This window comes from Phascolarctos cinereus, unplaced genomic scaffold, assembly GCF_003287225.1.
Source record: "Phascolarctos cinereus isolate Bilbo 61053 unplaced genomic scaffold, phaCin_HiC Scaffold_7;HRSCAF=346, whole genome shotgun sequence".
In the NCBI taxonomy this organism is placed as follows: domain Eukaryota; kingdom Metazoa; phylum Chordata; class Mammalia; order Diprotodontia; family Phascolarctidae; genus Phascolarctos; species Phascolarctos cinereus.
This window is the reverse complement of record NW_027556180.1, coordinates 33137802-33163067: the sequence shown is the minus strand read 5'-3', so window position 1 is coordinate 33163067 and position 25266 is coordinate 33137802. Positions and strand designations below refer to the sequence as shown.

The 25266-nt window shown below is 42.7% G+C and overlaps 1 protein-coding gene across 2 annotated transcripts in view; it reads right to left on the bottom strand.

The window, feature by feature from the left end:
- Positions 1-25266, bottom strand: part of FNDC3B (fibronectin type III domain containing 3B) — a 392602-nt gene that overhangs the window by 247710 nt on the left and 119626 nt on the right. For both annotated transcript variants that reach the window (XM_078147676.1, XM_020980457.2), the window contains one exon: positions 17427-17502. In XM_078147676.1, coding sequence (XP_078003802.1) covers positions 17427-17502 — 76 coding nt within the window. The remainder of the gene's footprint in view (positions 1-17426; positions 17503-25266) is intronic.

Sequence of the window (25266 nt, the reverse complement as noted above, 5' to 3'; positions counted from 1 at the left end):
CCAATGGCTTGCTCATAGCAACCCTCTAAAAAAATACTGAAAAGTTTATTAGGGAAATGATAAAGCACAGTCACCAGGAATTCTGACAAGGGGCATTGCTAACAGGTTTGACAAGGCTAACTCAGGATATACTAAAATACCCTGGAAAGTCCCCCAAAAATGCTAGTTTGTCTCCATATTGGCAAACACGTCACTAATGTGCTAGGGTTTACTTTTTCCTTATTGAATATAACTGTCCTCTAAAGTCTGGCTGTAGTCTGCACCAGAGATTTCTACCATTCTACCATTTTATTTTGGGTTTGTTTTTTTTAAAGACACCAGTAGGTTTCTTCTAATAGGATGGAATGTTCCAATCAATAATTCAGGTTTCACTGGCCATTATTTATACTTCAGACACATAACAATCCATGTAACTTTCAAAAAACCAAAACTGCTGGGAAAACTAAAATAATTCTGTAAGAGAAAGGGTCCACAAAAAAATCCTTTTTCCCTAAAAAAATTTTTTAAAAAAAGAATCCAATCATAGCAGCACTGTATCCATCTGGAATAAATCTGATTTAGTTATTAAGCACATGGAATGTATATAAGTAGAAGATGATCTTCATCCAAAGGTAATGTATCTCTTGGTTAACACTGGAGGCAAAAAAGAAGGGGAAAAAAATATGACAGACAGAAGAGGCGGGGGCAAGTGAAGAAAGCCCAGTATTTTCCATACAAAAGTTGGAAGCAAATGATAAGGCGGCCAAAGTGAGGTTCTATTTTTCCTATAGAATTCTGCAATCCCTGCCACGTAGATTTCCAAGGAGCCAACATCCCTGAGATTTACAGAAGGCTAAGGAGTAGAAACCACCAAGGGCTTAGAGCAAATAAAACTGATACAAGCGGTGGCTTTTTTGGCCAGAGAGGACACTTGAAAACAAAAGAGGATTTAGGATTTAATGTGGCAGAGTTGGGTCAGAAGTGAAGGGGTGGTTCCACATCTGTTGACTTTGGGATCAGGCCTCTGAGGTAGACTGAGGAGAAACAATGTCTGGGCAAATGATGAAATAAATAATAATCTTCTGAAACCCTAGAGGAAAGGTCAATGCACTAATAGCTATTAATCTCTAAGGATGACAGGAGCAGGCCAAAGAGGGAGAGATTTGGCCCTTAATCTTAAAGAACCAAGAAGTCAAGGTAGACCTTAAACAAGTGACGCAGATCCAGAACCATCCCAGGTCCCATTTAAATAGACAAATGGGGGGAAGACACAGTGCATAAGTCACTACAGCCACAGGGGCCAGAAAACGTTGGGGATGGGGACATCCCCACCAAGCCAGCTATCAGGAGAGGGCTCAGTTCTTCCACGGGGAAACATTTACTTTCTGCCTCTCCAAAGACAGCAATACAGCCATGAGATGGAACAAACATTGTGTAGGCATAACCCTCATTCAAGCCGTCCTCTGGGGGGGGGAGAGAGGATCAGGAGGTGCCCCCCAGTTCTTAAAGGCTGATATTCCCCAAGGACCTTGGCCATTTTCCCTATGTATGAAAGTCCAGCGGCCCCCATAAGGCCGCTAAATATGGGGGTTCTTAACCTGGAATCTTTGAATTTTTTATATTTAGAAAACACTTCAATGACTATATTTCAATATAAGTGGTTTCCTTCGTGACCCGCTGAGCTGGAAAACTTCTTCAGAGAAAGGGTCCATGGGCTTCGCCAGCCTGCCAAAGGGGCCCACCACACAGAAAAGGTGAAGAATCTCTGAAAACAATACAACTTCTTGGAGGTTTGGCACTGAAAGCCCATTAGTAGCTACTTCCAGTTTGTTATACAATCCTCCCCTCCTCACAATGTACATTCTGGTTAGCGTGGATACCTCCAATAGGGCACTCCCATCTCCTGATCCTCCATACTTGGAATGCCCTTCCTCCTCCCATAAGCCTCTAAGAAACCCCAGCCTCCTTGAACTCAGCTTAAGCTCACAGGCCCAGAAGTGACTTGAGAAGGTCCTCCCACCTAATTTCCCACATTTTACAGATGAGGAAAACGAGACTTAAGTAGCTTGTGTAAGGTCACACAGCGAGTGAGCTTCAGAGGTGGGCTTTGGACCAGGTCCTCTGACTCCTGGAATCAGTTCTCTTTCCCCTATACCAGACCTCTCCTGATGTCAACAGCAACTAGGGCCTTCACACACACATACACATACACACACACACACCCCTCACATTTACATGCTCCCACAGAATGCAGGCTCCCTGGGGACAAGAAGGGTTTTGTTTCTGTTTCTAGATCCTCCATCACTGTGCAGTGTCTGACCTTGGAAAAACCACTCTCTGGTCTTTCATTTCCTTTTGTGTCACATGTGAGGGCTGGTCTGGAGACCCTAAGCTTCTGTGAAAGTGAGGAAGCTGGATGGGACATCAAATAGAGAGCCAGGCTCGGGTGCCAAGGTCCTGATATAGCTGTGGGATGCTGGGAATCTACTTAACCTTGATCAGCCTCAGTGTGCTCATCTTGAAATAGGGATGATAACAGCACCACTCATCATGGAGGGTGGGTTTTTGGGTGTACGTGGGGGGGGGGGATCACCTCTTCAGTTGTGCACTGTGAATTTATGCCTGCCACCTAGTATGTCAGTGAGACAGCAAAGTGGCCAGCGCACTGGACTTTGAATCCTGCTGGATGACCTGGGACGAGTCCCTCACCTCTCTCAGCCCCGGCTTGCTCATCTGTGAAATGGGGATAACAACATCACCAACCTCAGAGAGCTGTCCTGAAGATGAAATGAGGTAATACATGAGAAGCTCTTAGTGAACTTTAAAGCCCTATATCAACGTTAACTAGAATTATGTTATTTGTTGAGTTGTTTTTCAGTTGTAACATGATCCTATTTAGGGTTTTCTTGACAAAGATACTAAAGCGATTTGCCATTTCTCCCTCCAGCTCATTTTACAGATGAGGAAACTGAGGCAGACAGAGTTAAGTGACTTGCCCAAGGTCACACAACTAGTAAGTGTCTGAGGCCAGATACGAACTTAGGAAGATGAGTCTTCCTGACCCTGGGCCCGGTGCTCTTTCCACAGTGCCACCTAGCCACCTTTAATTATGATATAATAGGTCCTTAAAAATGCTGAATGAATGAATGAATGAATGAAAAGTTAGCTGCAAGATGGTAACCTTTTTTGGCCATGGCTTCTCTCAAAGACCACCGCCTAAGTTATGGCAGGCTTACAATCTACACAGGGGTAGGACCTCATACCCACCAATCATAGCTCCTCAAACCACAAACCTGTGTACACATCCCTAGAAATAATCATGAAGTAGCCACACTGTTCAACAATCTGGACAGCAGGCCTCTCTGAATACTCTCCTCTCTCCCAATTTTTTAGGACTAAAGTCAGGAATAACACGCTACTGAAATGGCTGGAGGAAATACACGTAGATTAATTGTCAGTGTCCTGGATAGTAACTAAATAATCCTACTCTACAAAGATATCACTTTGCAGCAGAAAATGCTAAATAATTAAGATCTGGCTGGAGATGGGCCCACACTCCAATCCTTTTAAACGAGGGTCAGGCCTTCCCCACAAAGCAGGGGAACCGAAGCAGCCAATGACTCCAGAGGGACCAGAAGGTAAAACCATTCGGAAGCGAGCGGAAAGCTGACGTGAGCACTCTGATCAACACAACAGATGAGGCACGCTGCATCCTGACTGAGAGAGGCATGGTCTGCGGGTGAAGAATAAGACATGTTCTTTGGACATGGACAACAAGGAAAGTTGTCTTGTTTGATCTACAAACTTGTCCGTCATTGGTTAGGTACCTAAGTATTGTGCTAACCCTCGTCGTGAGGGTTTTCTCTTTTTTTTTTTCCTGCGATGGGGGGGAGGGTGTTTAAAAAGAGAGAAAATACATTTTTGTTTATTGAAAAAAAATGTTTTAAGTGATAAGCTGGAGTTGTGTAGGGTAGGGAAGGGGGAAATGCTACTCTGAGAAGAGGAAAAATGGAGGAAATTTAAATGTACTCCCAATTCTGAGCTGCCTGGGCGACAATGATGGAGTGTTTGAAGTCTCTGTAAATCTGCAGTGGTGCATTGTCATGGGCCACTGGAAGGGTAGAAGGTTAAAGGAGACGGTATCAAAGTAGCAATGCAGGTTTGAAATACATTTTAAACAGGTGAGATCGGTTCCGCTAGCTGGATCCTTCCTGTTGGGTCATTTCCACCCACACATAAATCCATCACCCAGAGTGGCATTTGATTTCCATGGTTAGTTGCTTGCCTTCTGCTGCCTGGACAGGGAGGGCCCAGCCTGGCGTAGAAGGCACCGGATACTCTGGCCTCTTTCTCAGGTGGAGGCTGGCGTAAGAGCCTCTTCAAGGAAATGGCCAGTCGGCGGCCCAGGACAGCCCGACAGGTGCTGCACAGGGAAGGGTGAGTGACCGGTTCACCGTGGGAGCCGACGGAACCCAGGCAAAACCTGACCTTCTTTCCAGGGTCTCCTGGGAAATCTCTGGGGGCAGCTGGCTTTTGTTAAATTATCTAAAACCTATTATTTTTTTTTTTTAAATGGCGGCCCAGTAAGGCAGAAAAATCCTTGGGCAGGCAATTTGGATTTCAGCATAACTCTACGGGATCTTGAAAGACACGCTACTCAGGCTCACCGGGCCTCTTGTGTCCTTATTCAACAAATAACTACTATGCATCAGCCACAGTGTTAGCTACAAGATGACAAAAGGGAAACCATTCCTGCCCTCAAGGAGCTTACATTTGGTACATATAAGGATAGACAAAAATAAATTCATGGAAAGGAAAGTGGCAGGAGAGGCTGAGAAGGAATGGAAAAGACCTTATGCAGGAGGTGGCATCTGAGCAAAGCTTTGAAGGCATCTGAACAAGGATGGTAGGGAAGACTGAGGGCCCTGAAAAATCACGGTTCAAGTCCATGCCTCACCACGCTGGTGACCTGACCCTGGGTACTTGGGACAACTCTCTGAGACCACAGTGGTAGGAGATCCCTATGCCAGTGAAATCATAGGCCAGGTCCCAATGCCTCTGAAAGAAAATAGTAAATAAGTACCTATTATGTGTAAGGCACTGGGCACCAAAAAACAAGAGTGAAAATCATCCCTGGCCCCCTGGCTTCCTTCAAAACTCCCAGTCCTTCTTCACCCAGAGCTTCTCTCCCATTTATCCTGTCTATATCTTGTTTGGGTTTTGGTGTTTTGGTTTTTTTTGGAGGCAAATGGGGCTAAGTGACTTGCCCAGGGTCACACAGCTAGTAAGTGTCTGAGGCTGGATTTGAACTCTGTCCTCCTGACTCCAGGGCCAGCGCTCTATCCATGATGCTCCCTAGCTGCCCCTCCCCATACACATACATACCTGCATGCATGCACCTCCTCTTTCTCTGATGTTATTTTTTCTTTTACTCAGAATTCGTCAAAATGACTCTCATTGACTGAAACACCACAGCATCCCCATGCTGCCTGCAGCATCTGCAAAGGGGGGTGGCATTCACTACCCGTGCAACGTTGAAGAAGTCTCAACTACTCTAAGCTTGATTTTCCATCTCGCTAAAATGTGGACAGAGCTCTGGACTCTGGAATATGGAAGAGAGGAGTTCAAATCCTGCCTCTGACCTGCCCCAGATGTGTGACCCTGAGCAAGTCACACTCTCAGGCTCAGTTTCCTCATTTGTAAAATAGGAATATCAGTATCCAACTCACAGGTTTGTTTTCCCAAATAAATGAAACATGCAAAGCACAAAGATTAAAATACTACATAAATGTTACCCATTATTATCATCATAATTATTAGCCGACCCCTGGGGTCTCTTGCCATTTTAAATCCATGACTCTATGCTAGAAGGGACATTTTCAATTTGCAGAAGTTCTTACAAGCAATTCCTTCAAAACCTTTTCCAACCCTCCTTATTAAGCCTTAAAACATCTCTGGGACGTGCAAGGAAATTATATTTGTTCTCATTCCATAAGAAGGGAGGCACAGAGAAGTGAAATTAATTCAACATGATGAGGTGCTGAGTGGGGACATCCAAAAGTTAAAAGATTAAAAGATAGACATTTGTTGAAAATGTCCTGCAGCTTCTTGGCCAGTTCTCAAATGATGGACAAGCGAAAAAGACAAACCAAATTATGGCCAGAAAGTAGAAAGAGAAAAAGAAAAATTGCAAAAGGAGGGAGGAAAATTTATCTTCATGCTCACGATCAAAGCATTTGATTACATAACACTGTCCTGAGCATTGTGTGCACTGACTTCAAGTCAGAGGACCTGACTCCGCAGCTGGAAAAGCCATTGACCCTCTTGGGCCTCAGTTTCCTCATCTGTAAAATGTGAGGAGGTTATAGAAAATGCCATCCAAGCATCCTTACAGCTCTCAATCTATGTAGGACCTTTCCACTCCTGGTACTAGTGACCCATCCTCCCCTCACCAATATCTCTTCCATCTCTGCTTGATCTCACCTACATTTTTAATCATCCTCTCATCATTTGTATACATGTCTTTTCATTCTACTAGACTCTAAGCTGTTCGGGGGCAGGGATGATGCCTTTTTCCAATTCTAAATCCTCAGCATCTCTACCGTTAAATAAACAGCCCAAAGTGACCACTGGATAAATAGGTGTTAAACTGAAATGGCTTTTAAAAACAAGTCTTCTCCTTGGTCAGGCAAAGTGCTAGACTCAACTAAAAACAATGATTCACCCAAGGGAGTTAAGAGATAAAACTGGAAGGGAGACAGACAACAAACAGATATGAAACAGCACAGATCTGCCAGTGCTTTTGTATCGAACTGCTACAGATGCTCATCAGAGTCAAACTGTCTGAACGGGATTTCACCTCCTTAGGATACAAAGGGTCGTAAGAAGAAACAGAAATGGCCCTTGGGGTGAGACATGACCAGAGATTCAGCAGAAATCTGTACAGGAAGAGGCAAAAAATCTTAAAAACAACAACGATCACTCAAGGAGCAACCGTGAAGGTAATTCACAGAAAAGGTTCCAAAAGATTACAAAAACTCACAAACACTTTCTTCTCTCCGTCCCTTAAAAAAGGGGGTGTGGGTAGTAACTAAGAAAATACTAGCAACTCCCAGACTCATATACCTACTTTTCCATCGTTAAAATGCTGATGAGAGTGGTCTCTATGTGCACTGAGGATTATCCTTCACGAAAGGAAAAAAAGGAGAAAAAAAAACCCAAGTAGGGAACAGCCAACCTTTCACACGGGTTTTTTTCCAGAGCAAACCACATCTTCTCAGTCACACTGACTGCAAAGTGTAGAGAATATAAGATCCCTCTGTGTCCACTGAGGGATGATTTTTTTAATGCGATTGACTAAGCAGAACAAAGCGTCACTTGAAAGGCCCTCCTCAAACCAGTTTTCCCCCCACTCATTGAAAACGCTCAAAAATTCCATAAGCAATCTGACAGGCAAGATGAAAGGACTTCCTATGTAAAGGGCCATCTAACACAACTCATCTTACAATGCATTGAAAGAGGTGAGACTCTGGAGTCAGAGGACCTGGGTTTAGATCCCACCTACCTCTTTTGCTGACTCCCCTTCCCAGGCCTCAATTTCCTCTTCTGTACAACAAAGGGATTAGACTAATTGACCTCTAAGGACCCAGCTCTAGATCCTGTGATTCTATAAAGCAAAGGGGGCTAAGCCAGGACGTGAACCCAGATATTCTCATTCCCAATCTTGTGTTCTGTCCATTCACCATCAATCACAAGTGCTCTAGGCCTCAGTTTCCTCATCTGTAAAATGAGGGTTGGGACCAGAAGACCTCCAATGTCCCTTCTGGCTCTGAATCTGTGATCCCATGATTATCTGGGATTGCCCTCTAAAATATTTCCATGCATTATTATTTCTCAAGAAATCTTTCACTTTTTTCAAAAGTGAAAATAACCCAATCTGGCTGCCCAGACCCACTGTCCTGATGAGGCACACTCTCCCCTACTCTTCACTTGGTTACTAGGGTTTCTCTTCTCAGTCCTGATCGCCTCAGTGTTTTTTAGGAAAATGGGACCTGGTTTCCTTTTAAGTTGCTTCTTCATTTTCCAAATGAGTTCTATGGGTACATGAAACAGAAATTGGGCAAGATGGAACCAAGACATAAAAGTCAACAAGCCAGAAAAAGAAATATGTGTAGCAATGGAGGTAACAGGAAACGGGAACATTGTTGGTGTTTCTGAATTACTGGAAAAGTGAAGATCTGTGATATTTAAAGAACCGTGAGCAGCCAGATCTTGCTTTCAAAAGTGACATTTTAAACAATGTTTTAGACATAATCAGTAAAAGTGTATAGGAGCTGAATTCTAACCAAGAGTAACTGTTATCTATATTTCTTATATTACCTTAAAAAACACTTTGAATTAACTAAAATAGGAGGAAACACACAGAAAATATCTCTCCCCACCCCAACAAGGTGCCAGGGATGCACATATTGATGGCAAAAGAGTTGCCATGGTCAACACCGTCCCCAAGTCTACACCTACGCTCTCCTAAAGTGAAAAATGGCCTTAGGAACTCCATTGAACAATAAAAGGTATCCCCCAAATGCAGGGATCACGGTGGCAGGTGGAAGAAAGGAAGACAGGGGAAGAGCAGAGAAGGTAACCCAGGGAATGGAGGATTTGTAAAGTGGGCCCGGGACAAGGAAGAATAAAATAAAGATTAAGAAAGGAGAAAGGCTTCTAAGAAGGTGAGGCTTTAAACATGATGGCCACTTAATAGATGCTGGTTTCCTTGACTCTTGAAAGCATGGGGTTGCTGCATTCTTTGTATGTGTATTTCAAACTATGTGCAACCATGTGCCCAATGCATGTCCAGTGGAACAGTAGGTGCTCACCCATGTTTGTTGACTGATTAATCAACAGATTAGTAGATTTTTTTTTTCTTCCATAGGGTTAGATCTTGGGATAAACAGATAACCGACAGATCTTCGAAAGGAAATAGACAACAACAGCCCTCAAATATGGAATCTGGGGAGCATAAAATTGATTTTTCAGGCATATGATAGATATTGACTACCACCTTGGTCTTAAGCTTCTAAGTGAACACAAGATGCATTCAACATGGAGCATCTCCAGAATGTTGTGGGAAAGGTACACATCCTCCTCCCTTCAATCCCTGCCAGCCTCAAGGGCGGAGACTACTTCATTTCCATCTTTGTATTCCCAGCTCTGCCATGACGATGGGCACACAGTAGGGGCTTGCCAACCTCTGACCCTGGAAACAGCTCTATCCTGAGACTTCCTCCCCCTGATTAGTGAGTCCCTAAGCAGGACCACATTGTTTCTAAGCCTTGTTCACTTCACTCATGGCTAGACTCCTCCCTTTCAAACTCCTCACTGGTGGATTTGCAATCTCACCCTCAAGCTTTCTAGCTCCCTTCTAGGGATGGTCATAATCATTAAGAGAATGAATTATTTGGGTTTCACTTTGCTTGTATTTGTATCTCTTAAATAAAAATCTCTCTCATATCCACATTTCCAGTTGAGTTTCACCTGGCACATAGTATGTACTTAATAAATGTTTTATCTAGCTTGATAAGCTCTTGTTGATTAATTACATCATTTCCTTTGAAGGGAGGCAGTATGGCATGGTGCAAAAAGGTGGCTCTGCAGTCAGAGGAAGGACCCATGTCACCTTTTATACTTGAGACCTGTATGACCTTAAACAAGTTGTAATTCTTAAGTCTCTTTGGGTCTTATTTAGTTTCCTCATCTGTAAGAGAAGGAAGCTGGATTATTCAACCTTCTTCTACACTGTGGCCACACCTAACTGCTCCATTCAAATGCTGAGCTCCGCCATTTTATTGGACCAGGTCATCCCGTGCTTTTTGCTGGCTAGTGCTAAGTTTCTGCCAGTCAACTGGGATAGGGAGGAGGTACATAACCTGGGTGGAATTTCCCCGGTGGCCAAACTGAAGATCTGAATGTTATGAGCACAGCAAGAGCAGCATGATTGTGACAACTCTTAAGTATCATAAACCTAGAACTACTTTCAATTTATTAGTATTTATTCACACTCTATGCTGTTTTTATGTATACTTCTTCTCTCTCCCATTAGGATGTAAGCTCACTCCAAGTAGGCACTGCTTCACTCTCCATCCATCTTTAGCACTTAAAACAGTGCCAGGTACACAGTAGGTACTTAATTGCTTGTTGACTGATTTAACTACACATTACAGTTAAGATATGGACACAATTTTAAAATATCTTCCACTCACCTGGCTGCAAGATGCCAAAACCCCTGTGCCTATATTCAACAAGCATTTATAAAGTACTTAGTACATGCTAGGCACTGGACGTTCAAAGACAAAATTGAAACAATGACTATTCACAAAGAGCTTACATCCTAATGAGTAAGACAAGGAAATATATAAATACAAAAATAGAGATAAATACAATACAATGCAATATAATGTAATACATGTGTATATATAACACAGAGACACACACTTTAAGTGAATAAATACAAATATATACCCAACAGTTCAACGCAAGGTAATTTGGGAGGGAGGGCAGTAGAAGGCATAAAGTCATCATGGAACAGCAGAAGTGGGTAGGACTTGGGGACCAAGTGAGCCAGACACAGTATCTCATCCCTGAGAATCTGAATGAGGACCTGGCTGGCCATCAAATGGTGAGGGCTCAGGACAGCCCTGATGGCTTGAAGAATCTCATTTGGGGGGGCAGGTCTGTGTGCTGACAACGAAACACCTAAAATCCCAAGAGAGCAACAGAAAATGCTTCTCATTAACATAATAAGGCCCACTTTACACGAACAAAATTAAATCCAGCTGCAGACCCATCACGTGGGCCCCCGGAAATGAGAGCTTTCCAGTGGCCAAGGGGGTTGGATTCATTCAAACAATGACAGTTTCATTTCCACATCTCCTGAATGTTTTTATTTAAAAAAAAAAACTATTGGTTCAATTCAGCCTCATTAGACTTCACGTACAATAACAGGGCACACTTTGCTGGATTTCTCTGTTGTTAAAACAAGAAGGAGTCCTATTTAAATACAACGCTTCCAGTCAAGTCACGAAACCTGCAGGTGCTGGGGGTGCGAAGCTGAAATATGATTCAGCATCATTTTGCAAAACAGAGCCATGAGATCATTTATTTCCCATCTAAAGAAGTGAGCAAACCCAAAGCATGGGTCTTTCAATATGAGTCTTCTGAAATAAGCCTCCTCATGTTCTCCTCTGGTTTATCACCCCTCTGTCTTAGTTCCTAATTCAAGCCTTCAGAATAAAGCTCCTTAGCAAGGATGCCTCTTTCTAAAGTGTTTATTTAACACAGAGGCTTGTACCCTCTGTGATGCCAGGGAACCCCCTTACGTAAAGTCTGGTAAAGTCTATGGACTCCTCAGAAAAGCAAAAAAAAAAAACCAACATACAAACGATTAATGAGGCAACCTAATTATATAAAAATATAATTATCAAAATATTTTTTAAAAATAAGTTCATACCTCCCCCCTGCCCCATTAATAAGACCTAGTTTAACACATAAGATTTAAGAACTTAAACAGAGAAGAAAAAAATAATATCTCTATGGGGTCTGGAGGCTGAATCAGACAGATCATTTCGGGGGGAGGGGGTTCCCACATACCTTGAATACCATTATTCACAGACTCGAAAACCTCAGTGTATGTTAATCAATAGTCTAGTACCGCACTAATGGAGGAAACAGAGACAGAACTGAAGAAGGTTTAGAGAGAGGGGAAAGGCAGCCCCAAATGGTAGCTTAAGTATCAAGGAGGCAGCAAAGGATGGTTTTTCTCTGACTCCATACCAGTTATCAGCTTCAAGGAAAGGTTTTAAGCCATTTAACACAAAATTAATTCCCAAGGAAGTCACAAGAACGAAAGCCACCTCCAGAGAGATGTCGAAATCATGCAGCCATGAGACAAGCATCAGCATCGATTATGCATCTCCCAATCATGATGAACCTCCAGGGTGACTCTGTGTCCCCACTTCATTCCTGTAAGGATGACCCAGGACTTTCACAGCTCCAGTTTTCCCAAAAAGGGAGTGGCATTAGGGTTAATGGGTGTGTGTGTGTGTATGTATGTATGTATGATTTACAAGTATATGTATACATACATGTATGTATACTCTGTATGTATATGTGTTATATTGTGTTGTGATTGTATAATGTATACATTACACGTAGGTATTGTATGTGTGTGTGTGTAATTTTATAGATTACATAATGTGCATGTGTGTAGAGCTATGCATACATGTGTGTATATTAGTGTAATAATGCATAGCATAAGTATATAATGTATATATATGCACATGTGTGTATTGTGCATGTGCATGATAGAAGACTAACACGTGTATATGCACAAGTGTTTGTGTGTGCATCGTGCATGTGTATATAATATATAAGTATAATTTGTATATATGCACATGTATACGTATGTGTATGTGTGTATAATTTATTTACTATATATGATGTATGTATGTAATGTATGTGCATATGTGTGCATGTATATAATGTGTGCACAAATATATAACATCTATAATGTGTGTATATAATGTATATATAAAAACATAAAATGTATGATGTACATACACACACACATATAGATAGATATATAGATAGATATAGATATAGATATAGATATAGATATAGATATATACACACACACACACACACACATATTTATTAAATAAGACTAGATTGAAGGCCATGACCGGAGGCTAAGGATACAATTTAATTCAATATGACAAGACTTTATTAAGTACCTGGTGTGGGCCAGGCATTGTACTCAGTGCCTGCTATGTAGAGGACACAATGCTAAGCACTAGGGGGACAAGGGGAAGGAAACCAGTCCTTGCTCTCCCGGAGTTCACACAGCTAAGAATACCCCAGAATCTACGCAGTGTACATACAAAGTGATTCTGGGGTTAGGAAGGAGAAGTGCATTAACAGCTGGAGAAATCAAGACAGGCTTCCTGTAGGAGGTAACATGACATCTAAGCTGTGCTTTCAAGGGAGCTCGGGACTCTATGAAGCTAGGGTAACCAAAAATGACCCCCGCTCTCAGGGTCGGAGGGAATGTCATACAACACGTACAGAGATATGCAAACACACCAGTCACACATCAGTCATCTTGGGAAGATGAGAACAACAGAACCTGGGGAGATCTGGGAGTCACCGACGAGAAGTCTTGGAGGGAGCTAGAGATGACAAGAAGCAGCAACACGGAGGGAGAGCGTTCTGAGCATGGGATCATGCCAATGAATGGGGCAGGGCACAGAATCTAGAGTTAGGCAACAGCTTGTCCGATCTGGTTGGAACACAGAGTGTGTCAAGTATATGCAATAAGTCTGGAAAGATAAGTTGGAACTAGACGGCTGAGGGCACTGAAGGCCAGGCTGCGGAGCTGGTCCTTTATCCTACAGGTAAGAGGGAGCCATGGAAGGTGTGTGAGCAGGGCAGTGACAAGTCACACCTGTACATTACTGCAAGAAGGCTCTGACAGGCAGGATTTGGAGGAAGAAAGAAGAGGGCAGGGCAGCACAGAGACTGCAGTGAGGGCAAGACAGGAAAGAACCTGTTCTCAGACCAAGACATAACAGCTCGTACCTGACCTGAAGCACCCAGAATGCTTCTCCACTGGGCAGTAAGTATTTTCCAGACACTCCGACAAGCCCCGAGGAGGCCAAGGTCTCGCCTAGGATGCTGCACGTAATAGCCCATCTCAGAGAGAGAAGAGCCGTCGTGACCTTTCTACAGCCCTCTGCAAGGCTATGATTCATGTTTCATGGAAAATATTGAGAAATATTCCACTAGAAATCCAACTGCTTCCCCAGCAGAGTGTCAGCTTCCTGTTTTTTTCTTTCTTCATCATCCCCATGACGTTCCCAGGAAAACGGGAGCTCTGCTCTTTCAGGAGGGTCAGGGCTCTGAGACCCCTGTTCCCCGTCCCCTTCAAGCGCTGTCACAGAGGACAGAAGCATGATAAGCCACCAACAAGCAATTCTAAACAACGGGTGAGCTTATCTACACAGAGACCAAGGTTCTGAATTTTCCACTACTGTATTACTGGGTATTTCTGGCTGCCTTTCTTTAATTCCCCAGTGAAAACATTCTAATAATGAAAAAACTCAAAGTTGAGGAAATTCCATGTTGTTTCAACATAATAAGACATAATTAGGTGGCCCAGTGGATAGAGCACTGGGTCTAGAGTCAGGAAGACCTGAGTTTAAATCCTGCCTTGGACACTAACTAGTTGTGTGACCCTGGGTATGTCACTTAACCTTTGTCTGCTTTAGTTACCTCATCCATAAAATGGAGATAATAACACCTCCCTCCCAGGGATGTTATAAGAATAAGATATCTATCAAGGTCTTCGCAAACAAAAGCACCATACAAAAATGTGAGCTGTTATGAATAAACTGTTTTGTCTCAAGATCACAGGATCACATATTTGGAACTGGAAAGGATCTTAGAGGTCAGCTAGTCTAAAGCTTCTATTTTACAAAGGGAGAAACTAAGGGTCTGGGAAATTGGGTGGCTCTGCCCAAGGTCATGTAGAAACTAAGTTTAAGAGTGAGGGTTTGAAGTCCACGTCCATCCCTCCAGTCAAGGCTGATTTGACTTACAACGCTTGTTTCCAAGCTATGCCCAAGAAAATACACACACACACACACACACACACACGACAACATGACAGGTAATGGAAAAAGAACATAATTTAGAGGCCAAGGCCCTGAGGCCGCATCCCAATTCTGTCACTGAGGACCTGTCATGACCTTGGGCTTTAACCACTCACCTCTAAAATAGCAGAGTTGTACCAGCCGATCTCCAGGTTCCCTTCCATCTAGAACTGCTAAGATGCTACACGTTCAAAGACTTCAATGCATAAACCCAGGCCCAGGAGCCTAGCAGGTACATAACAAATGTCCGCTGCCTGATTGTAAACAATCGTTCCCATCTCATCCCCTAACATTAACATCCCAAGGTATAAAGATCTCATGGCATGCATCTCACTAATCAGAGCATCTTAGGATGCTCTTCAAAGTCCACCTGGCTCAACCTCCTCATTTTACAGATTAGGAAACTGAGGCACTGAGGAGTTAAGTGATTTGCCTACTAGGTTGCCAGGCTTTTTATGAGAGCCTCTATGACACACATAAAGTTTTGGGAATATTGATTATATTTTGCTAACTCCTTCCTGAAGGGTCCATTTTCAACCAATCAACATATTGGAGAGGCCAAGATAAATGCAAAATATGTTAGATTAGAAGAGACTCAACTGCTTATTTCTGGAATTGAAAAAACATCAAGTGTTCATTTTAATCCACTGCTGTCAATACTGGGGTTGGGTTTCTTTTCTTTTTGGGGAGAGGGCAATAAATGTCGGAGAAGATGTGGGAAAGCTGGAAGATGAATGCATTGCTGGAGCTGTGAAATGACCATTTGGGAGAGCAATTTGGAACTATGCCCAAAGGGCTACAAAACCCTCGTCCCAGAAATAGCACTTCTAGGACTGTATACCCAAGAGACCATAAAAATAGGGGGAAGGGGAGCTGGGGTTCCCGTTTTGTAAGCAACTGACTTATAACAGGTTATTTTGGGGGCAGCTAGGTGGCGCAGTGGATAGAGCACTGGCCCTGAAGTCAGGAGGACCTGAGTTCAAATCTGGCCTCAGACCAAACACTTGACACTTACTAGCTGTGTGACCCTCAGCAAGTCACTTAACCCCAATTGCCCAAAAACCAAAACAAAACAAAAAAAAAAACCCAGGTTATTTTTTTCCTCTCCTACTTCATACCCCTAAAACAAGGCAATGGCATTTGCAGAGCCCAAGAACCATACTACAGTATGATGACTAGTGGCAATCTGCATAGTGAATGCTATTTTGCATATTAACTAGCTCTCACTAGGAACCACGAGTTTCTACATATTATTTATTAATAAAGAACAGATTTTTCTTTTTATTCATATGTGTAACACATGGATTAGTATGTGTAAGACATATACGGTCAATTATAGGAACATGTGAAGTCGTCAGGGAAATACAGTGTGGCAAAAACACCCTGCCTGATCTACCCATGGCATATCGCCCTACTAGGTGGCTCAGTACATACAGCACTAGATGTAGAGTCAAGAAGTCTGAGTTCAAATCCTGCCTCAGACATTTACAAGACAAGTCACGCAATCTCACTCAGCCTCAGTTTCCTCATCTGTAAAATGGGGATAATAATAGAAGCCAGGGCTATTGTGAGTCTAAAATGAGATAATATTTATAAAGTGCTCAAAGCATTCCATGTTATTATTATTTTTGTTATTATTAGATGAAAGTATCACCCCACGTGTTATCATGAGTCCTCAAAAGTCCACCAGAATGAAAGCACAATAGAATATACTTTTTAAAATAAGTCATCTTAGATGCTACAGGCTGATTTAGTCCTCAGAGGACAAAAAAAATCTACCTTTTTTTTCCCCTTTCATCCCCTCAATCCCTTTTCTCCTTTGTATTTCCTTGTTCAATCCAATACAAGACAGCAAGCAGGCACTGCAACGCTTTCAGATGGTAAAAGCGTGGGGGGGGGAATCAATCACTCTTACTGAGTTGATTTTGAGAAACTGAAGGACAATTCCCCAAGTTTATGTCTTTATTTATGTAATGCTGGGATCACACTGAGGTGTTAAAACATACAGCCGAAGGTCTGGTTTAAATCCAATCAGTAACTTCACTTCGATCCAGTTCATGCGCCAAATCTATAATTTACAATACTTCAGATCACCCAGCTCAAAAGCCCCCGCCTCCTCCCTGTAGAGTAGCCTTTAGAAACCAGCTCTGTGACCAGATTAATGTAATTAGTTTTCCTCTGTAGCAATCAACATGACTTGGGAAGCTCTGGTTCATTTCCCAGAACATGACAATGCTGCAGAAGAAAGATGAAGACCACCAATCCTTCCAGAAAGGTATGAATGCTTCAAGCCTGAGAATAGCAACGAGGAATAATTTTCATTTTTCACCACTGAGACGCCTTTTGGGAAACTGACATGGGCTCTCACACGTCACCACTTTTAAAAGCGCTAAGTTTTTAAATAATACCCCCACCGCCGCCGCCATTTTCCCTGGACTTTGCCAAATCCCCTGATCCATGAGGCAGTTCCAAACACTGCCCAGTCACCATAATCCTCCAAACATTCCTAAAGATGTCCCAACTTCCAAGTCACCCAATTCAAACACAGCCTCCCACCTTGGGGCTGCAAACTGTGGTTCCATTAAGGCCTCCAGGACCTTGACAGTAGGAAACCAAGGAAATCCAAGATACATATTTTGGCCTCTGAAAAAGCATAGGAAGACCCAACAAAAACCCCTACTTCCTTAAAGCAATAAATTGGGGGAGAAATCCATTGGTTGGGAGGTTGACCCAAAACGTCCTTACCTTGAATGCACTGAAGAGTTCCATCCTCAGCCCTGATTGTAAAACTTTCTCCAGGATTAACCTGAACTAGGATGACCTGTCAAAATAAAACATTAATTTCAATTTCATACTAGAAACATCTGGTCTTTTATTTTTTATTTATTATTTCAACCAGTTTATTACTTTGATTTATACACCAGACAGAGGTATAAAAAGAAAATAAACCCAAAACTCAGGATCTCAAATAACCACAAAGCCTGGGGCACAACCAGAGTTTTAGAACCAAGGCAAGGTTGACCCAAAAAAGGCCCCAGTAATAGATGGCACTGAATGGGAACTGGGCTAAATGTCGTCTCCAGCACTATCTTAAGAGTATGTAACCAAGCGTCCAGAGATTGAGGCCACTTCTCTGGGTAAAGCACTGTTCCCTTCCTCGACTTAGGGGGCAATGTCCAAAACACAGAATTTACATCATGCTGCTCCTCATTTAGAAGAAGCACTTAACACGAATCAGGAGCCTAATAATGATGGGTATTGTTCTAAGAATGCACATTGCAAGGCCGATTTCTGTTCTTGAGCAGCTGGGTGGCACAGCGGGTAGAGAGCCAGTCAGGGAGACCTGAATTCAAATCCCGCTTCAGATCCTTATTAGCTGTGTGAACGTGGGCAAGTCTCTTACCCCCTGTCTACCTCAGTTTCCTCATCCATAAAATGGGGGTGATAATAGCACCTACCCCCCAAATGAGATAATAATTGCAAATTCCTTAGCACACGCTATACAAATGTTTATTTCCTTCCCTTGTATTAGATAGAGCTCTAGGGGCAGTTAGGTGGCGCAGTAGATAGAGCACTGGTCCTGGAGTCAGGAGGACCTGAGTTCAAATCTGGCCTCAGACACTTGACACTTACTAGCTGTGTGACTCTGGGTAAGTCACTTAACCCCGACTGCTTCACCAAAGAGGGGAAGAAAAAAAATAATAAGAAGAAGACGACAGAGCCCTGCACACAGTTCTGTGTTTGAATCCAATCTGGGTCATGCATTATCTGTGTGATACTAAGCAAGGCCCTCAAACCTCAGTTTCCTCATCTGTAAAATAAGGAAAATAACAACACTGACCTCGAAGGATTGCTGAGAAGCATTAAACAAAGTCAGACACCTAAGTGCTTTGTAAACCTTAAAGTCCTAGGCAACAGCAGCTCTTATTATTACAGCAAGATAATGACCAGCAATGATAAAGCATTCTCAAGTTTACAAAGTACGTTATCAATGTTATTCTCACTTGATTCTTGCAACCCCTACTGTAAAGTCAGTTTTAATTTTATCCCCATTTTACAGACAAAAAACTGGGATTTGGGATAGGTCAGCATCACCCAGCTAGGAAATGGATTCAAATTCAGGTCTTCCTGAAAGCTTCCCATATCCTCTCATGGCAGAACATTTGAGGAAAACCCCTCCTCTTCTCCCTTCATCTATTCTATGTTGTTGTGCCCTGTTAGACTGTAAACTCCTTGAAGGCAGGGAATCTCTTGTTTGCTCGTATTAGTGTCACCAGGACTTATAGTACCTGACATGAAGTAAGTACTTAATAAATGCTCTACCTTTAGAGATTCTTTCTTTCTTTCTTTCTTTCTTTCTTTCTTTCTTTCTTTCTTTCTTTCTTTCTTTCTTTCTTCTTTCTTTCTTTCTTTCTTTCTTTCTTTTTCTTTCTTTCTTTCTTTCTTTCTTTTTCTTCCTTCCTTCCTTCCTTCCTTCCTTCCTTCCTTCCTTCCTTCCTTCCTTCCTTTCTTTCTTTCTTTCTTTCTTTCTTTCTTTCTTTCTTTCTTTCTTTCTGTCCTATCTATCCTTCCACCCATATATCCATATCTAGCTTTCTATCCAACTCTGATCCATCTTTTACCTATACCAATCTATCCATAATCTACCCATCATTTATCTATAACTATCAACATACATCTATAGATGTAAACATACGTATGCACATGTGTATCTCTGTGTACATATTTGTCTACATGTATGTATCAATTTGACAAACTCCCCATGCAAGTCCGCACTAAATCCTCAAATTATCAGGCCTATTTTCTAAACATTTGTGGTAACCACATGACCTACATATTTCCACGGCTTAATTTCACTTAACTAAATTGGGAAGGCAGGCCACACCAATCCCACATACATGAAACATATTTAATTTCCCCTTCTGAAAGTCAGAATTTTCATCTAAATGCAACAAGAAAAAGAAAGGAGGCTGATTTATATTTGAACGTAAATTAAAAGTGATCATTCAAGCTATAAAGCCGTAGTTTCAGGAATAATCGTGTTTTAAATTAAAGCAATTTACCACGTGATTCTGTACATTACACTAATTAGGCAGAAGCCTACTGACTCATTTAAAGTTTGAAAATACAAGTTGCATGTAATTAAAAAATATAAATGCTAACACAGTTATTTCCAGCTTATAGTGGGGCCTTCAAGAAACATCATGAGAGCTAATTTCATTCAGAATCCTACTTCTATAATAAATAGCTCCAGGGAAAACAAAGAGAAAAATCATTCTTCCATCTTTAACTCCTGACCAACATTAGGGAAATCCCTTTCTTTTCCTTCTCTGAATCACGCACAACATTGATTGAGTAGATGTCAATCCAATAGCACTGGATTAATAAAATGAAAATGAAGAATCTTTTTTCTCTTTCGGGGGTTGAAGAAGGGAGAAACAGGGATGAGGTCCTTTAGGGGAAGCCCGAGACTTTCCAGGGGTAACTTTGGGTCTGACTCTAAAACCGCTCACAGAAAGCTAAATTATTCCTTTTTCTTTTTTGTGAGGCAATTGAGACTAAGTGACTTTGGCCAGGGTCATACAGCCAGAAAGTGTCAAGTGTTTGAGGCCAGACTGGAACTCGGGGCCTCCTGACTCCAGGGCCAGTGCTCGATCCACTGTGCCACCTAGATGCTCCAAACTAAATTATTCCTCCCTAGACTATACAAAACAGTCACAAAAGTGTGGGGTAAATTTTCGGCCTTATGAATGATGGATGGTAAGAACAGGATGAAAGAGTCTGGCTCTGGAGTCAAGGGCTCCTAACCCACTTTACAGACTCATAAGATGTGTGACCCTGGGTAAGTCACTCTCTGGGCCCTGTTTCTTCCTCTCCAAACTGAGCGAGGTTGGAGTTAACCAATCAATCAAGTGGTCAGTAAACATTTATCAAGTGCCTACTATGTGCCAGGCACTGTGCTAGAAACAAAGAAGCAAAAGACAGACCCTGCCTTCCAAGAGTCTACAAACCTGCAATCCTCTAAGGTCCCTCCGAGCTCCAAACCTACCATCTGCCTAGATACCAGGGGCCAAGAGCTCCAATTCTGGCTCTGCTTCAGCTCCCATCCAGTGCTACATCTGTGATACCAGGGTTCTATGACTTACAGGACCTCCCTCCATTGAGTCACTTCCCACCTGGCCCTCAGTTTCCCTCTTCTGTAAAGTGAAGGGAAGATGGTATAGACCACCTACAAGACTATAAATCTTCCAGCTCTCAATGTCCGATGCTCTGAATCACAAATATGCATTAACCAAACAGCACCGTCCATGTCTCCACAAATCCCTTTGGCCCTCGTCATCCAGGCGTTTCGGTGGGCTTTTGTCCTGAAGCTCACTGCCTCCCACTGAAGCATCTTCCCCCGGCAGACCATTGGCAGCTGTTCCCTTAGTGACTGCTCACAATGGGCTCCACATTCCAAGTGAGGCACCGAGTCCTCCAGCATCCCCAAGATGGACCACGTTCCTCCAAGGAGGGGAAGGTCTGGGGGAGAAAAGCTTTCAGCCCAGCATCTCACAACCACCACAGCCTGGGAGCTGTGAGTTCCTATAATATTCACACTGCTGAGTTGCCTAGGCAACCAGACTGTAATCTATCAAGGAACCTGGCAAGCCCCTGCATCCTAATATTCAATCTTTCTTACCCAATAATAGCGAAATGCCTCATTATGCCAGAACGAGCAATCCTTTGGCTCTGGCATCAACACAACACACAAGGAAGGTAGTTGAGCACCAAGGGAGGCACGGCCATTGCCATTTAAATTCTTGGGGATTAAAAAAATTTAAAAACATAAAAGCCACCACACATCGGTCAGATGACCCACACTTCCCTAAAAACAGGCACGAATAAGCCAGCAGCTGGATCTGGAACACAAAGCCTGGGAGGTCAATGAGGCAGAGGCTAGAACCCCAGGAGCAGCTAACCTTCCCCCATCTATAAGACTCTTCTTTGCTGAAAAGCAGACAATTATAAATTCTCTTCTATAGTAGAAGTGAAACAAACACAGAAGTCTCTGTCCAGGTCCCACCACAACTACCCATTCCCACTGCCCTCTTTTTCCAAACTGTCAACAGTGAATTGCAGGCTGTTCTAAAGAATGAATGAATGAATGAATGAATGAATGAATGAATGAATGAATGAATAAACATTTTAAATGATTATCATGCACTAAATACTAGGGAAATAAATGAAAACAAGCAAGACAGTCCCCCCTGCCCTCAAGGAGCTTATACAGAACCTCTAAAAGAGGTTCTTAATCAGGGGGTCCACACAGACAGCACACAGATTTTCGGAGGGTCTGTGAACTTGATTGAGAAAAAAAAATCTACATTTTAATTTTAATATAATTGTAAAATGTAATATCATTATATAATATAATAATATAAATGCATAATTATATTATAGTTACATAGTTATATTTACATACATTTATAGTATAATGATTTCCTTTGAAATTCCATGTGTTGTATTTCATGTATTTGAAAACATTATTCTGAGGTGACCACAGGCTTCACCAGACCTCCAAAGGGGTTCAATGATTTAAAAAAAAAAAAAGGTGAAGAATCCTAGTAATACAGTATGACAAAATAAATTGGGGAATATGAGTTGGAAAGCACTGAATTTGGAGTCAGGAAACCATCCTTGGAATCCTGCCCCAGATATTTACAAGCTGTGTGATGCCAAGTGACTTCTCTGGGCCTCAGTTTCCTCTTCTGTCAAAACGAGAAGGGAGTTGGGCACTGTGGAGAAAACTCTACAGGCAGAAGTTCTGGATTCAAATCCCACTCCAATGATTAATGTTCCTGTATGACCTTGGGAATAAGTCACTTTACCTCCAGCTCCATTGTTTGTTTATTAGATGACCTTTTTGGGTCCCTTCTAGCTCCAAAATTCCTATGGTCTTATAAGAGGGCCTGGTCTTTTTGAACAGGAAGATAGAAATGCAAGGCTTTACCATGTTTTCCCCAGTTCCAACATTTTGAAAAATGTTAGCTTGGACTTTTCCTCCTTACAGCATGGGAGGAAGCCTCCAGGCACCTCTGGGCTTGGCCTCATCTATCCATCTATGTTTTCAAACCTGTTTGTACTAAAAGACCAAATGCCCCATTTTAGAAAATGAACAGAGAACAGATTATCAAAGCCTAATGAAAAATAAGTGGCCAGCAAGGGGACGAGGAGAGCCTTACGTCTGTTTTCACCAGGCCCAACAGGCAGGAAGCAGCTGAGCTCTCCACCAGGGGTAAAGTGAACGTCTTCTTCCTCCCCAGGCAAGAAACAAAGATGGCAGCCCTCCAGGACTCACACTTTGGTGACTGATTCCATTCCATTCAATTGGACACTTTGCCCCTGGAAAGTTAAATTCCTCAATGGCAAAGATTGTTTTTGCTTCTTTGTATCTCCAGCCATGGAAAGAAACTGCTTAATTCACATTTGCTGATTGACTGATTCATAGACATAAGTCTATCCATTCAAGGCTTGAAGCCTTGTACCTGCAGCGTTCTCTCCTGCACATACCAAGATAGTGAGCTCACAAGCTATGAGTATTATTTGAAGGGACATTTTGTATAATAACAGATATTATTCAATCAATCAATCAATCAGTATTTATTTGGTGCCTGTTATGTGCCAGACACTGTGCTAAGTGTTGAAGACACAAAGACAAAAAAAAAGAAACAGTCCCTGTCCTCAAGGGGCTTGCTTTCTGTTAGAGGTGGCACTATGTACATAATATGCCTATTCAAAAACATATACAAAATTGCACGTGCGTATGTGTGTATGGGAGGATGGACGGAGGGATGGATGGATGGATGGATGGATGGATGGATGGATGGATGGCAGGGAGGGCATTAACTGATGAAGGGATCAGATAAAGTCCGTCACATACATGAAGAGTCTATTCACAAAATTCTAGTTCATGGAGCTAGAATAAATCAGAGTCACAGATTTAGAAGAAACCTTAGAATATCGGTTAGTTCAACCCCCTCACTTTAGAGATAATATGACTGAGTCCCAGAGAAGGGACAGGACTGGATACCAAGGTTACCCAGGCAGTACGAGGAGCTGGTCTTTGAAGGCCAGCGCTAAGGACGGCACTCCTGACCTCAGAGCCCACTTGGACCAAGACCCAGGGCCACCTGGTGTCCAGAGAGGGGGAGCGCATCCCTCCCTCCAGAGGCAGCCTGTCCGTTGTCAGGCACCAAGTCTAAATTTGCCCCTGCTCCTCATTCTGCATCTGGGAGCAAGAGAAACAAGCCTGATCCTGCTTCTGCTCCATCAAGTGAAGACAGTCGGCGTGTCCCACCAAGAGGTGAGGGGATGGTTAGCAGGCTGTTCCTATAGGGGAGGGAAAGAGGAGAGTGTGGAGGTTACTGCTGGAGGGGACGGGCCGAAGGTACAGATGATGGGCTGGAAGGGAGGGGACCTGCATCCTCAGAGACAAGAGGGACAAAAATAGAGAGGTGCAGAGGGAGGGAATGAGGAAGCCCACATGCCCCACGAGACCTCGGTCAAGCACTTATCACACTTATCGCAGCTCCTGAGAAAGCAAAGAATTGCTGACAAATGTGAAATTGGAGGATTTGCAACATTCTGGAAAAGCAAAACCCAGTCTATAAGCTAGTGTTAGCAAAAGACACCCCTTCTTTCCTGGCCCTTTGCAGATACCGCCCAGTAACAACCAAGAAGACACCCCATTCTTGTCTGCCCATATGAGACACAGAAGGCCTGCCAAAACCAAAGGGACCTTGAACCACAAGTATGTTCTTGGCCCGGAACCCATCGATAGCTGAGAATATTTTTACATAGGTGAGCCATCAGCCTTTCCTTTGAACATCTCCAGTGCAAGCATTCTGAAAGGATCATAGATGTGGAGCCGGAAGAGATCTGAGGACAGGAGAGGGATCTGTGAGGCCCAGAGAGGAGAGGGGCCTGGCCCAAAGCCACACAGCAGCGCCACTGGATCGCAGACTTAGGGCCAGAAGAGACCCACTCACCTTGGCAAGTCAGGAGAGTGGGAAATGGATGGCAGGTGGAGTCACTGGCCCCAAGCCACACAGGTAGGAAATGAGGGAGTTACCCAAGGCACAGACCCGAGACTCAAACCTTAGTCCTCTGCCTTCCCCCCGATCCTGGCGGCTTCCCCACACTGAGGTCCAGTGTTTTCATGATTAATTCGAAGTTATACAATGGCAATAATTAGATTAACTGATACACAGAAGCATGTACAGAATAATTTTACATATATATGTATGTATACACACACACACACACACACACACATATTTGTGTCTAATGGTAGCCATCTCTAGGACAAGATAGGATGGGGTGGAGGGACAAAATAAAAGGAAATAAAAATTTACATGATGACTTTATTATATATTTAAAAGGAGTAACAAGGTATACATAATAGATTTTCAGTTTCATGCGCAACCATCTTTTTTATTATATTACAGAAATGCTTGTTTTATAGTATAAATTAAAAATTAAATAAATAAAACTTTAAAAAAGAATAATTTTGTAGACTGTGAGCTCCCTGAGGGCACGGACA